Source organism: Aspergillus neoniger (assembly GCF_003184625.1).
Source record: "Aspergillus neoniger CBS 115656 unplaced genomic scaffold BO87scaffold_1, whole genome shotgun sequence".
Lineage (NCBI taxonomy): Eukaryota > Fungi > Ascomycota > Eurotiomycetes > Eurotiales > Aspergillaceae > Aspergillus > Aspergillus neoniger.
The window spans coordinates 897,900-911,003 of record NW_020291129.1 but is presented as its reverse complement, the minus strand read 5'-3'; the positions used below and the strand labels follow the sequence as shown (position 1 = coordinate 911,003).

Genomic DNA, 13,104 nt, shown 5'->3' with positions numbered 1-13,104 from the left:
ATATAATGTGAATTTGGCTGATGGGTGGTGTGTGTAGCTGGAATCGATCTTCAGAATCAGCTTTGCGGTTGATTGAGTGAACAGTGCTTTGAGGGAGGTTGGGGACGATGGAGCAGGGTTTATGATGTGCATGACGTGACTGATCATTAACGATGAACTATCTTATCTATATATCATCTATCCATCTTAGGCGGTATCTATATATAAATAACCCGAGATAAAGCAATGTAAACGCAGATGTGGATAGGAGGTATAATCTATTCCCACTCGGCCAACAACTTCTCATCCAACCCCACATAGCCCTCGACAATCTTCATCCCTCTAACCCTCTCCTCTTCGATCATCTCCCACGTCCAATCTGATACCCCTTGTCCTGTAGCATGATCATCCTGATCCTTACTCAACACCTCCCCCACCCCCTCCACAATCCCCTCCACCGTCCCCTCTTCCTCCTCCTCAACCACCACTCCATCCTCACCCTCCCCATCACCAACACTCCTCTCCGGCAACATCCCACTCGCCCTCAACACCCTCTCCGGCGGGACAGTAACCCACCCCTTCTTTACCACATACTTACTCACCGCCGTAGCAAACACCTTTCCATTCGCCTTCCCCCCATTCTTCCCATCCCCCGAATTCATCCCCACAAAAGCAGACAACACATAAACCCACTTCCGATCCCAACCTACCACGCGACTCATCACGCGATACCTCTGCAACGGCCCAATCTCCCTCTTAAAGCTAGTAAAGGTCGATCCCAGCGCGACATACACCTTCTTCCCCACATTGACTTTCGCATTCTCATCCTTCCCGTTCTTCAACTCGTGGTCAAATTCCAAGCTCACGAGCGCTAAACCCGGTGTGTAGAGCCTCGTCACGATGGCTGTGCGGGAGATGTCCAGATCGGAGAAATACGTGCTGTTGGATTTGTGGAAGTTGTAGTCGGTTTCCCAGACGGAGGTGCGGGTGGTGAGTGTGTGCGGGTGGAAGATCGGGTGGGTTTGGATGTTCTTCTTCTGGTTCTTGCTGGTGAGGGTTGGAGATGGGGGACAGGTTGGGAAGGGTGGGGAGGTCGGGGAGCGGCGGAGGTTGAGGAGGAGGTGGGTTAGGAGGCGGATCTATTAGTATTTATTAGCTTTTGTTAGCTTTTGTTAGTATTTGGTATGTATGGGTGGGAGAGGGTGAGGGGATACGTACGTGCCACGAGAAAGGAATGTTCTTGAGATTGAGCAATGCGAGGACAATGGCGAGGGATTTCCAGGAGAAGAGTGTGGGGAGGATGACTTCGCGGAGGGTGGAGAGGTCGGCCATGATGATGATGATGATGATGATGATGATTATTATGTATTATGGATTATGTAGATGTAGATGGATGTACAGTGGGAACGGGGATTCCCCGGACTTTAATATGGAGAAGGAGATGAGAACAGGAAGAGAATGAACGAGTGGGATCCTGCATAAGTTTAAGAGGAGACTGGATCAAGGAGAGAGTTGTTTGTTTGTAAGAAGTAAGCCGGAGACTCAATCTTGGGGCGATCTCGGAAAAACTACCTCGGTACTTGGTACCTCCGTCGGAGTTATCTTATCGCAGGTGATTAGCCCTTGCTTATCTTGGAAGGTCTATTACTGAAGTGTAGATGTTATTTGACACTATATATGAAGTATTTTGTGGTAAAATCACTCTGTATATATCAGCTTACAATCGATTATTTACATTTGTCGCAGTGAGAGCCTACATCTGAATTACACGAATCGGTATAGTGTTGATTAGCTGCCTCGTGGATATCCACTTTTAAGGAATCATACTCCTGTTGCAGTGTGATGATATTCGTGAGATATCACTTCTCTCTCAGACTATATCTATTTATCACCAAACTAAAAGTAGCCTCTCACTGTATTGCAGCTAAATGTTTGCATCTACCACTGCCCACAACAGTATACAACTTGCCCCAGCTAACTAAGCAGCCAACTAAGCGCTAACGAGCTAGTGAATGAGACTAAATGCATGAACGAGCAAGCCAATCAATGCACTCCTCCAACTGCCGACAAATAAGCGCTAGTATGACACAAGTGAATGAAAGGACTATAAAATGTATCTTCAACACCTCCAGGCGAACTGTAGCTCAAAAATCAATCATTCTTCTCACTACACATACCAATCAACAAAATACAGCAGATCATACTCTCCTACTTGATACTATATCTACATCAACACCATGTCCACCCCCCAAGACCGCCACCCCGAACTCTTCCGCCCCGTGAACAGCGAATCTCCACGAGGCAAGAAGCGCACCGTTCCACTCGAAGTCCTCTGCCTAGGATTCAACCGCACCGGCACAGCCTGTAAGTATTTAGTTGCACTATACACCCCAAAATCAACATCCCACCCCATAATCCCCAAAGGCAAACCCATACTAAGAGAAGGAATAATAGCAATGTGCTCCGCCCTCGAAACCCTCTCCCTCCCCTGCTGGCACTCCATCCACCTAATGTCGGACAAATTCGGCACCATCCCCATGTGGCAAGAAGCCATCGACCGAAAGTTCTTCAACGCACCAGGTCCCCTCTACGGCCGAGCCGAATTCGATCAACTGCTGCACGACTACGCCGCCATATCCTCCGACACCCCGGCCATCGCCTTCTCTGAGGAGTTGCTCAACGCGTACCCGGAGGCCAAAGTAGTGCTAGTAGAGAGAGACATCGACTCGTGGTACCAGAGCTGGATGAACGGCGTGATTGCCAACACGTATGATCCTATTGTGACCATCATATATACTATTGACCGGTGGTTCACGCACCCGTTGGGCAAGGTGCATAAGTCGACGTTTGAGGGGTGGTTGGGGATTAAGGGACCCGAGGATGCGAAGCGTGTCAGTCGGGAAAAGTATAAGGAGCATTATGAGTTGGTGAGACGGTTGACGCCGCCTGAGAGGTTGTTGGAGTTCAGGTTAAGTGAGGGGTGGGAGCCGTTGTGTGAGTTTTTGGGTAAGCCCGTTCCTGAGGTGCCGTTTCCGCATTTGAATGAGAAGAAGCGGTTGGATGAGAAGGTGAAGATTGTGATGTGGAGGGGGATGGTGAGGTTGGGGTGGAGGATTGGGTTGTGGGTGTTGGGGCCGGTGGTGGTGGCGGCGTTGGTTTATAGGGCTATGGGGGTGTAGGGTTTTTAACTAGGCTGTGGTGTTGGATGCTATATTTGTATTGAGTAGTTCACTAATGGGAAGCTTTTGACACAATCAACACGAAGAGAAAACAATACAAAGAAACTTGAATAACCCCAAAGCCAAGAGAACGTATTCTCCACATGTAGTTTGTGTGATCACTATCTGAGCAGATGCTGTTACTGTGGCCCAGACGAACCATGACAATACTGTATACTCTGTCTGATTCTATAATCCAATTATGCTCAACATACACCGAATACAGACCAAACGAGCACTCCATTCCCACTCAACACCCAGCCCCAAAAACCACCAACCTAACTTCCAACGATCTACCTAAAAGATAGCCATACAATTCGGCGGACTCGACACCCCCGTCTTACAATTCAACGGACTCGAACTAACAAAAAACGTCCACCTGCCCAACCTCTCACATACCTCCTTCAACCCCTCCAGATCAAACATCTCCCCAACCGGCACTCCCCACCCGGCCAACAGAAAATGATGTAAATCCCACTCCTTTTCTACCGGCGGATACACCTCAAAGCTGACCGCATCGCCCGCCACAGCCGCGAAATGCTGGTCCCAGAGGAACCGCACCACGCGCTCACTCTGCTCTAATCCTGCATGCTGAGGCATTTCCTGTTGACTGTACTTGACTTTCTCGTCATCGGTCATGTTATCCCACGTTGTGGGGAGGCCAACGCGCAGGAAGAGAATGTCGCCCGGTTGAAAAGTGATGTTGCATTCCTTTGCAATGGTGAGGACGTCGTCGAGGGAGACGGTGTGCCGGGTTAGGGCGTTTACTGTGATGCCCTTGATTCGCTGGATGTAGGAGGCGTAGTCGATGAGGACGCCACGGCCGGCGATGCCCTTCTTGGCCCAGTGGGCTATGCCGATGCGAGCTGAGGACGGGTCGAGGATCTCGGTGGAGGTGGTGCCGCCGTAGAAGACGCGGCGGTCAGGGTCGTCGGGTGTTGGGGCTGGGGCGTTGTGGTGTCGTAGGCCGTCCCATTGGGAGGATTGCTGTGGGTTGAAGTGGTACTCGTCGTCGAAGGCGTGGCCTTCGCTGACCCATTTTACCTGGTGGGCGAAGGGTTTGCGGCCGAAGCCTGTGTTTTGGTTAGTTGGTGAGAGACGATGGGGGTGGAAGGAGGAGTACCTGGTGGGTTCAGCTTCTCCAGATCCCAGTTGAGGCATACGCGCTCGCCAGTCTGGATCTGGGTGCGTGCTGCGTTGGCCACGACTTCTGGGGTGAGGAGACGGAGCATCCCCAGCCCCTCGTCGGCGGAGTTGGGGGCTGCGGGCCAGTAGCGCCGCTTGTCGGGGAGGTCGTCGTAGGTTTGGGGAAGGGATTCGGCCATGGTTGTTTGGCAGTGGGGGTATGGTTGAGAGGGAGTCGTGTTGTTTGTGAAGAGTAGGGATTACAGGTATAAGTGAAATGAGAGATGGTAAAGAGCGTGAGGGGTTGTTTAGTTGATGATGGATTGGCGGGTGGGGAAGCCATCGGAGAAAGTCCGGGAGATCCATGCGGTGCTTGCTTCACTTAGGGTTCACCCGCGCATTGTTCTGATATACTCTCATATCTAGAATTCCTAATATGGACACGAGATGGTATGTCTAGAAACATCTTGGCATCGTAGATCATACTCATATTCGGTCAGACAGATTATGCAAGGGGTACATCAGATGATACGAGATTGCGTGAATAATCACCTCGGAGGATATTCAATGTGACAGGTATTGCAACACCCAGAATAGCACTGAAAAAACCTTGTCTATTCAAAGATCTGAATGATAATCACAGTGTGTAATAGTCTACCTCGCCTTCTGCTTTCCTTTCACTCCCCCTCCCACCAACCACACTATCAAACCCTGCACACCCTGCAACACCATTCTAAAGACATATTCCAACCAACTAACCTCCCTCACTGCACACCCCCTCAACCGACTATCAGCAACCGGAAACGGGAGTCTGGCCCCAAGCTCCCCGGCCACCCCAAACGCACTCGTAAACGCATCCTCATGAAACCCATACATCGTCCACGCTCCCACGTAACTGATCCCCCGTGTGCCCTGAATTGTCGGTAGCATGGTCTGCGCCCGCACCGCCGCCGGAGTAAACAGAGGATGCTCATACTGAAACACTCCCTGGATCGTGCGCTCATCCGGCATAGACAGCGGATTCATCGTCACCAACACCGACCCGTATTTCGCATGCGAGACCCCCTGCGCCCGGTTCATGTTATACGTAACACATACCTGGTCTGCCGCGCCGTTGCTCAGATAGTTCCAGGTCGACCAGACTCGACGGTTTTGGGGAAGGAGGGCCTCGTCAGAGTGGAGGACTGCGGTGTTGGTAGTTGTTTCGAATGCCGAGAGTATGGATTTCTCTAGCGGAGTTGCTGTTTTGGATACTAGGGAGAGTGCTTGGGGTGCAGGCGTAGCAAGGATGACATGGTCGTAGGCGGCCGTTGTGCCGTTGGCGGTGGTGATATTGACCATGCCCGAGGCTGGTTCATTCACAACAGAGACTATAGGCTGGTTGAGGAAGACACGTTCTGAGGGAAAGCCGGCCATGATGGTGTCAATATAGCTCTTTGCGCCATTTGTCACGCCAAGCCACTCGAGACCCTGCCCGAGCGTATTAAGCAGATTGTGATTGTATCTGATAGCATTAGCTCTGCACCAACGTTATATAGAGATAAAAACATACAAAAACCGGATGAGGGTCACGGCGGGGAATTGCAAGTTGCACTTGTCCGGACTCGTGCTCCACGTCGACGCCGTCAACGGGATTAGGTAGTTGTCGCGGAAGAATGCCGAGTATCCCTCCTTCTCGAGGTACTCGCCTATCGACATAGTATTGTCCACATCTGGGAGACGGAGAAGGTCAGGAGCGAAATGGTTGAACCTCACCATGTCGAACACCATCCGCCACATCGAAAGGGAGAACAGGTTTCTTCTTTGAGCGAAAAGGTTTCTCAAGGAGGAGCCTGCCCATTCAAAAGACCCCGAATCGGAGAATCGTGAAACACTAAACGACATTTCCGAGGGCGTGGTTGGGACATTGATGGCTCTGAGGAAGTTCAAGAAGTTGGCTGTTCCGTTAGACTAGGTCTGAAGTCGAAGAGTGGAAACTTACGATAGGTGGAATTGTTGAGCACAATAAATCCAGTGTCAACATTGACGCCATCTTCTCCCTTCTTGAACTCTACAGTATTGATGTGGCCTCCAAGACGAGGAGCCGCCTCGTAGAGGCAGACCTGGTGAGGGGAGTGCTGGTGAAGGGCCCAGAGGGCAGCCATGCCAGCCGCTCCGCTGCCAATGATGGCTATCTTCTTGCTAAATGATGTTAGCCAAAACTCAGCTATGGTATATAGAGCACAGCACCTGTCTTCCATGTCGTGTAATGAGCGATCTTAACGATATTCAGTGTACACTCTGTAGATCATGAGCGTGATTCCTGCTGGCTACTGGCTATTTATGTCCTAACTTGATACTCTACAGAAAGATTGACCAAGATCTTGTTGCTTGGCAGCGGATGCTACTTCACTCAAGTAACAGCATGACGTGCTTTGTCACTCTGCATGCAGATAAACCGTACGTGTTCATTCCCTTGCCATGCTCCTGCAAGCTAGACAGAAATCACTTCGACCATTCACTTCCCAGAATTCACCGCCCGAGTTACGTTTTCGTAGCACGTACCCCTGGTCTTTGTGTGACCGTTACGTTCAGCTGATGTTGTAGCAGGATTTGGCGGCTAGTCCGATCATTTCATGGTATTCCACCAGATTAGGGTTCTATGCCGAGCAGTCCGAGCGAGATGTTAAGCTCCCGGTTCGCGTCACACTTGTTGATAAAGTTTGGGTTAATGTTGGCTGGTCATCCGGTTCATGGTAAAGCCAGTAATTTTGTCGGGGCGTTAGAAACCCGCAAAGAAAGATAGACTGCGGGAATGGGCATGCGTCAATTTTGTGTCCACTGGACGAACTATCGAGGAGAAGGCGAAGATGACGTTAAGGAGATAGGTGACTAAGTTACCCTAAAGCTAGCTGCAGGGTCACGAATATACGCCGAGATTCCTCCGCCCATAGCATCATCAAAGTATCCGTGGTCGCACAGAGAAATCTGATTTGGGATGTAAATTACGATAGCTTTTTCATTGTACCAGACTTTCAGTAAGTGAGCAGGTTGCATTTGACCATGTGTGGCTACAGGAGTAATTGTTGGGCAGTAGCGTTGAATCAATACCAATAAACTACTGCTCTACCGCACCATATGACAAAGAATTGATCAGACAGTGGTATCATCTGGAGAATAAACCAGACTAAGGGTGGCCAGGAGACCCCACCCCACAGCCAGGAGGGCGACAAGAACTTCAACTTCAAAGATCGGTACGTTCCCAAAGGCAAAGTAGCGACTAAGAAACAACTTCATCACTTGCATCCCGTAGTGCCTCTGCTCAGTAGGACTACAGCTGGTCAGCACGTAGTAGTCCAGGGCGGACAAAGAACGCAGACCAGCACTCGCTGCGGGCCGCCCCTTTCGGAACCAGGCGATGATTCGGAAAGCGAGACAACCGGGTCTAGAGAGTTTGGCAAGTTCTGGAAACGAGCCTGATTCATCACAGAATAGATCCCGAAGCACATTCATGCGCGACACGCGCAGGAAATCATGTCCCGCCAAGAGCTTGAAGACTTCTTCGGCGGTCAAGGCTTGACTCTCTACGAAGGAGGTGTAGAAGTCCGGCCGTAGAACCCGAAATCCAACGGCTTTGTCCGGGCATTTGCTCGAAACTGCACGCGCCGAGGGTGATTGCATGATCTCGACCGCGTCGTTGGCAAACAGTCCTGCAGCGGAATACCGCACGGTAAATGATCCGTCAGTGTTCTCCACTCGATGCCGCAGGTATCCCCTAACAAAATATTCGAGCGAACGTTCGAGTCGATTTGCGCGCCGACTGATTGTTTTCTCCAATGGCACCGGCAGAGACCAGACCCGTAATTTCCGTTGCACATGCAGCATTGCAGCCTGAAAATAGATGCGTGGCTCCGTTAAAGCCCCCACCCACCCCCACGATAAGATCAGCTGGGATCGCTGGTAGGCGGAGAGAGCAGCTGGGCGGATCGCCGGCCCCGTAGCGCGGATAGAAGCAATGAGTCGGACCCGATTGGAGGCAACTAGCACGATCCGACTGTCGATCGGCCTTTCGCACCGCAAGGGATCAGCGGTGGTTAGGGTATATGCCATGCCCTCTCGGGGATTGAACGGTGAAACATGAAAGTCTTTCGACCAGGTGCTGGAGAAGCGGTTCAATGTATGGCAAGGCTGATCTGCAGGATCGGCAACACTAGTGTCCCCAGAAGTTGACCCAGTCGATAGGAGCAAGTACATATGCCGCTCACCAAAGTTGTTGTTCACCTCTAAGATAACCGCGGCCAAGGTTTTATTGATGGAATATAAATACCAGAAAGAGACGGGATTAAAGACATGGCCTAGCACTTTGGGAGCAGTAAGAAGAAAGACGTAGGGGTATTCTTCATCCCGGAGGCGCTAGGTTGAAGATTAGTGAGACACACGCGCAGATGACGGACGGCTTTACCTGACTATGCAGATAGTGACGAAGCTTCCCGTGTAGTCCAGTATGGTTGCCTCTTTCCAGGTAATCACCGGGATCCACGGTAAACCATCCAGAGCCGACGACAGGCGAGTTGTATTTCTCGATACTGTTGCCCCGCCACCGAACAGGCAGCACAACCCAAAGATAGGGATAGGAGAATGAATGAACAACTGGATGTACCCTGGTATGTCGAACCTGACAGGGGTAGAATATCGGCTCAGGCATCCCGTGCAAATCTGAAAATGAAAGAAGTGTAGACATGTTGGAAGAGACGGGCTATAGCATAGTTGGTATTCGTGCGGTGGACTAATAAGAGTGCCAGTCTAGGCGGCATTTGACGAATAAATACGCACTGCACCTGCGCAATAGCCATGCCGGCTCCTTGCCATGGTGAAAGGCAAGGCGTTGCTGCCGTGACAGGCGGCACATATTCACCTGCATGGGTACCTTACTACCTGTGGTATCCCCTTGTTTGAAGAAGCTAATTTGTATGCTGCCATTCTTGTCTGCGTGCTGATTACTGTTCCTTGGCTACCTGAATGCGACCAGCGACGGCGTGTCAGACTTCAGAGAACAGATATCATCTGTGTGCACGGTCTGCTAGAGATCTGAATGTTATTTGCCAATAGACTTTGACAAGAAACTCAGCTCATCATGTGGAGTTGATCACTGTTGCACAAAGTGGGTTGACATGACTGCGTGCTGCTGTCTAGTGAAAATCATGACGTAGGGAGCACCTGAGTAGCAGGAAGTGACTGAGAACCATTCAATGACTGAAGTCTGTCTACTTTGAGGTGAATGGAGTGTTGGTATGTGATGAGTGAGGGGGATTCTATTCGTTGTTCTCATCGGCAGGTGCGAGTCTCTCCTTCTGCCGGATCACGGAACAATATGTCCAACGGGTTGAGGGCCTGAGGCCATTTCAGCCCTCTCAAAATGGAATATATCGTGGTCCGATAACAATTATCAATAAGAGAAGGTTTAACTACTATCATGGCCATTGCTGGTAGAGTGTGCTTCTCCGAAGACATTGATTCCGACCTCGCATTGCAGAATTGGTTGGGTCAGTGAACATTGGAAACGGCACAGGCGGCTATATGCGATTGGGTGCCATGGGGTGAAGGTATGTCCATAGCTTTTATTAATCACCTGGCTCAGGATATAGAATTTCGAGGATGGGATAAGGTTTCCTCTGTCATCTCTGACGATATTAGACAGTATTACCCTCGACGGGAACAAACCGCACCATCAACTTCCTCCCCTTTGGCAATGCAATGAACTCCAAGTGCTGCTCAATATCTTCATCATCCACAACCTCGGGCAAGTAGTTAGCATATACCATCGCTATAACCAGCTTAATCTCCAGAAATGCAAAATTGCTCCCCAGACACATCCTTCCGCCGGTTCCGAACGGATAGAACAAGCGCCGCATGTCATGGATCTTGTCATCTTTCGCATCCATCCAACGCATGGGAATCCACCCCTCCGGAGACGGAAAGACCTCTTCAATCCGGTGCAGTGAGTATGCAGAGGAACTGACCTGTACTCCGCCGGGGATATAATACCCATGTATCCATGCTCCCTCTGGTGGAGTCACCCGGGATAACGGTGCCGGAGCCGGTGCGTGTCGTCGGAGAGTTTCCCGGACGATGGCATCCAGCAACGGAAGTGCATCAATCTCTGCCAACGGAGGCAGTTCTCTTTCCATCCCATCAGTATACCTCAACAATCCAGACAATGTAGCCAGTTCTTCTCTCAGTCTCATCTGCAACTCCGGTCTTTTCGACAGCTCCCACATGATATAAGTGATGGTAACACCAGTCGTCTCATGCCCCGCCACCAAATGATCCAATATCTCCGACGCAACAGCTAACTTCACATTTATATCCTCGCCAGATACCTTTTTCTTTTCCTCCAATCCCTCCCAAAGCCGATCATAAACCACAGCCTGCGTCAGCGGGCCTCCATTCCCTTTTCCAAGACCAACCCCCTCACACAACCCCAAACACCACCTCTCCACAAAACCCATAAACCTATCCTCCTTGCTCATGCTCTTGAAAGCCTCATACTGCCCTAACCACACTCCCCAAGAAGCCAAATCCTCCAAGAATCTTGTCTCACCCTGCGTTCCAAACACAAACGCAGAGGTGAAATCCATCCCCACAGCCTGAAAAACAGGCAACACATTGACGACCTCACCCTTCGCAACAACCCTCCTCAAAAAATCCCCCAACCTCCCAGCCACAATCTCCTTTCCCAGAACCCTAATATCCCCCGACCTAAGCAGATAGCTCTTGGCATATATCCCACTGAGCAACCTCTTCTGTTCCCCGTGAGATTTATTTCCCAGCATACCGACCATATTTGGCGTATGGAAGTTTATAAACGTGTCAGCATAAAACGCATGTTTTTCGAACGCGCCCTGCGTATAAATCGCCCGCAGGCCTTCAAGCGAATTGATGCTGAGTTCGGTGGGAGAAAGGCGGATTATGGGCCCGCGGGCGCGATGGGCGGTGTAGATGGCTTTCACTTCGGTGGTGCGGTTGCGATGGTGGGTTATCCATTTGGTGGTATATGGAGAGAGGGGGTGAGCGTTGGGGACGCGAGAGAGGGGGTCGGTGAAGTATTTGTGGATGAGGTAGATGATGGGGAGAATGGCGATGAGGAGTACAGAGAGCATCGTTATTGTAGTTGTGAGAGGGGAGGGAGTTGTTGAAAAGAGGGATGAATACGAGGGAGACGGTGTTTAAGTATGACGGTGGATGCATGGATGCATGCTAAACCGGACTAATGATTTAGGGTTCGCGGAAGGCATTGGTGCATCCGTAGTGCAGGCAACCAGTCTTGAGTATTGATGAGTTGCTAGATTAGATACTGTCTAATTCGGGGGCACTCTAGCTACTGCTCAACAAGCAGTCGCTAATCTTCTACCAACATTGTGTTATTATCGGACTTGAACAAGAGGATATAAATCTAACCTATGAAGGTATCATCACCTTATTTCAACCCACCCCAGTTCTTGATACAACAAGCCACATATTCTCGAACTGTATACACACCTCAACCCACCTCACTCCTCATCAACATCAACATCAGTCCCCATCGCCACCTCCCTAGTAGCTTCCAAATCCGCCTGCAACGCCGCAATCTTCTCCTCCAACACCCTCACACAATCCCTCCCCAACGGCATCCTCAAAGACCCATATCCCGCATATCCATTATCAACAGCTACAACCAGAGCCCTCGCTGCTTTCTCAGGATCGCCCTTAATCCACTTCGTCGCCGAGCCCATATCCTTTGATAACGCCATCATCTCCTCAACCGGCGTATACTTGTATACATTACTGTATCCCCTCTCCAATCCAGGTCCACTAGGAAAGACCTGTCGGCCCGGGAATGGGGTGCGGAATGCACCGGGCTCGACGATTAATACTTTGATGCCGAAGGGTTTCACTTCCTGGGAGAGCGATTCGTGGATCGCTTCGATGGCGAATTTGCTGGCGGCGTAGGTGGAGCGGGCGGGGCGGGCGATGATTCTATATTTTCAGAACAAAGTTGTTAAGCATGATTTCTTGGGATAAATTGAATTGACATACCCAGCTCCACTACTAATTAGAATGATATGTCCCGACCCCTTGTCACGCATAATAGGCAGACAAGCCCTCGCGGCCCGGAGGGGGCCGTAGAAGTTGACTTCCATCTGGGCGCGGACTTCTTCTTCACTAGAGATGGCTTAGCCACGGCCATTGACACACCAAAGTAGATATTAAATATATCATGGAAAGGAATAAAATGAAAAGCGTACCTTGTATCCTCCACCGCCCCAATAAACGCATACCCCGCACTATTCACCAACACATCCACATTATACTCGACAGCTACCTCCGAAAACCGCTCATACGAACCATGCTGAGCAGGATTCAGACATACCCAGATCCCTCCATTGGAAGCGAACTCAGGATAAGAAGTCTCAGCTCCATCAATGTCACGCGTCGTGCCAATGACCCTGTGATTGGCAGTGAGGGCCGCGGCGGCAATGGCCTTTCCTAGGCCTGAGGAGGCTCCGGTGATGAGCCATGTCTGGTATGGCTCTGTTCGCATGGTGTATAGATCTTAAAATTGACAGTGATGTATGATACAAAGCTACAATGCGAGGAGAAGGTACATGCCTTAAATGTTGGTAGCTGAACGGAGACACCGGAGTTAAGCGCTTAAGTCCCCGTATTCGGGATATTCGTCTACGAAATTTGAAAGGATCCATGAAGGTTATCTGCGAGCACGAATGAGAATGGTTGGTGTATATTTATGGTGCTTATGTGGATC

General features: G+C 50.4%; 7 protein-coding genes across 7 annotated transcripts; 1 reads left to right on the top strand and 6 right to left on the bottom strand.

Annotated features, from left to right (window-relative positions):
• Positions 1-132: 132 nt before the first annotated feature.
• Positions 133-1,478, bottom strand: BO87DRAFT_348011 (uncharacterized protein). Its single transcript, XM_025620953.1, has 2 exons — positions 1,198-1,478; positions 133-1,118 (listed from the first exon to the last, which is right to left on the bottom strand). Exons 1-2 carry the CDS (start codon positions 1,309-1,311, stop codon positions 258-260), a joined length of 975 nt encoding a protein of 324 aa, XP_025485255.1. The 5' UTR covers positions 1,312-1,478; the 3' UTR covers positions 133-257.
• A 693-nt stretch (positions 1,479-2,171) lies between these two features.
• On the top strand, positions 2,172-3,158 carry BO87DRAFT_402754 (sulfotransferase family protein; the record flags this gene model as incomplete). Its single annotated transcript, XM_025625709.1, has 2 exons — positions 2,172-2,343; positions 2,434-3,158. The coding sequence occupies exons 1-2, from the start codon at positions 2,217-2,219 to the stop codon at positions 3,156-3,158; spliced, it is 852 nt and encodes a 283-aa protein (XP_025485254.1). The 5' UTR covers positions 2,172-2,216.
• Positions 3,159-3,404: 246 nt separating this feature from the next.
• Positions 3,405-4,609, bottom strand: BO87DRAFT_323680 (uncharacterized protein). Its single transcript, XM_025620041.1, has 2 exons — positions 4,321-4,609; positions 3,405-4,270 (listed from the first exon to the last, which is right to left on the bottom strand). Exons 1-2 carry the CDS (start codon positions 4,520-4,522, stop codon positions 3,495-3,497), a joined length of 978 nt encoding a protein of 325 aa, XP_025485253.1. The 5' UTR covers positions 4,523-4,609; the 3' UTR covers positions 3,405-3,494.
• Positions 4,610-4,976: 367 nt separating this feature from the next.
• On the bottom strand, positions 4,977-6,589 carry BO87DRAFT_402752 (NAD(P)/FAD-dependent oxidoreductase; the record flags this gene model as incomplete). The annotated part of the gene is made up of 4 exons (XM_025625708.1): positions 6,552-6,589; positions 6,304-6,503; positions 5,875-6,259; positions 4,977-5,826 (listed from the first exon to the last, which is right to left on the bottom strand). The coding sequence occupies exons 1-4, from the start codon at positions 6,560-6,562 to the stop codon at positions 4,977-4,979; spliced, it is 1,446 nt and encodes a 481-aa protein (XP_025485252.1). The 5' UTR covers positions 6,563-6,589.
• An 865-nt stretch (positions 6,590-7,454) lies between these two features.
• BO87DRAFT_411725 (DUF1365 domain-containing protein) lies at positions 7,455-9,046 on the bottom strand (the record flags this gene model as incomplete). Its single annotated transcript, XM_025626459.1, has 2 exons — positions 8,764-9,046; positions 7,455-8,714 (listed from the first exon to the last, which is right to left on the bottom strand). Exons 1-2 carry the CDS (start codon positions 9,040-9,042, stop codon positions 7,455-7,457), a joined length of 1,539 nt encoding a protein of 512 aa, XP_025485251.1. The 5' UTR covers positions 9,043-9,046.
• A 798-nt stretch (positions 9,047-9,844) lies between these two features.
• Positions 9,845-11,541, bottom strand: BO87DRAFT_432398 (cytochrome P450). Its single transcript, XM_025627623.1, has one exon. It carries the CDS (start codon positions 11,459-11,461, stop codon positions 9,992-9,994), a length of 1,470 nt encoding a protein of 489 aa, XP_025485250.1. The 5' UTR covers positions 11,462-11,541; the 3' UTR covers positions 9,845-9,991.
• A 310-nt stretch (positions 11,542-11,851) lies between these two features.
• On the bottom strand, positions 11,852-12,882 carry BO87DRAFT_411723 (short-chain dehydrogenase/reductase SDR; the record flags this gene model as incomplete). Its single annotated transcript, XM_025626458.1, has 3 exons — positions 11,852-12,317; positions 12,378-12,503; positions 12,587-12,882. The coding sequence occupies 3 exons, from the start codon at positions 12,880-12,882 to the stop codon at positions 11,852-11,854; spliced, it is 888 nt and encodes a 295-aa protein (XP_025485249.1).
• Positions 12,883-13,104: the final 222 nt, after the last annotated feature.

Bases quoted from the DNA above. Each gene is read 5' to 3' on its own strand.
- BO87DRAFT_348011 (XM_025620953.1), bottom strand. From the start codon at position 1,311: ATGGCCGACCTCTCCACCCTCCGCGAAGTCATCCTCCCCACACTCTTC. The intron at 1,119-1,197 runs GTACGTATCCCC...AAATACTAATAG, and splicing joins ACATTCCTTTCTCGTGGCAC to ATCCGCCTCCTAACCCACCT.
- BO87DRAFT_323680 (XM_025620041.1), bottom strand. From the start codon at position 4,522: ATGGCCGAATCCCTTCCCCAAACCTACGACGACCTCCCCGACAAGCGG. The intron at 4,271-4,320 runs GTACTCCTCCTT...ACCAAAACACAG, and splicing joins GGAGAAGCTGAACCCACCAG to GCTTCGGCCGCAAACCCTTC.
- BO87DRAFT_432398 (XM_025627623.1), bottom strand. From the start codon at position 11,461: ATGCTCTCTGTACTCCTCATCGCCATTCTCCCCATCATCTACCTCATC.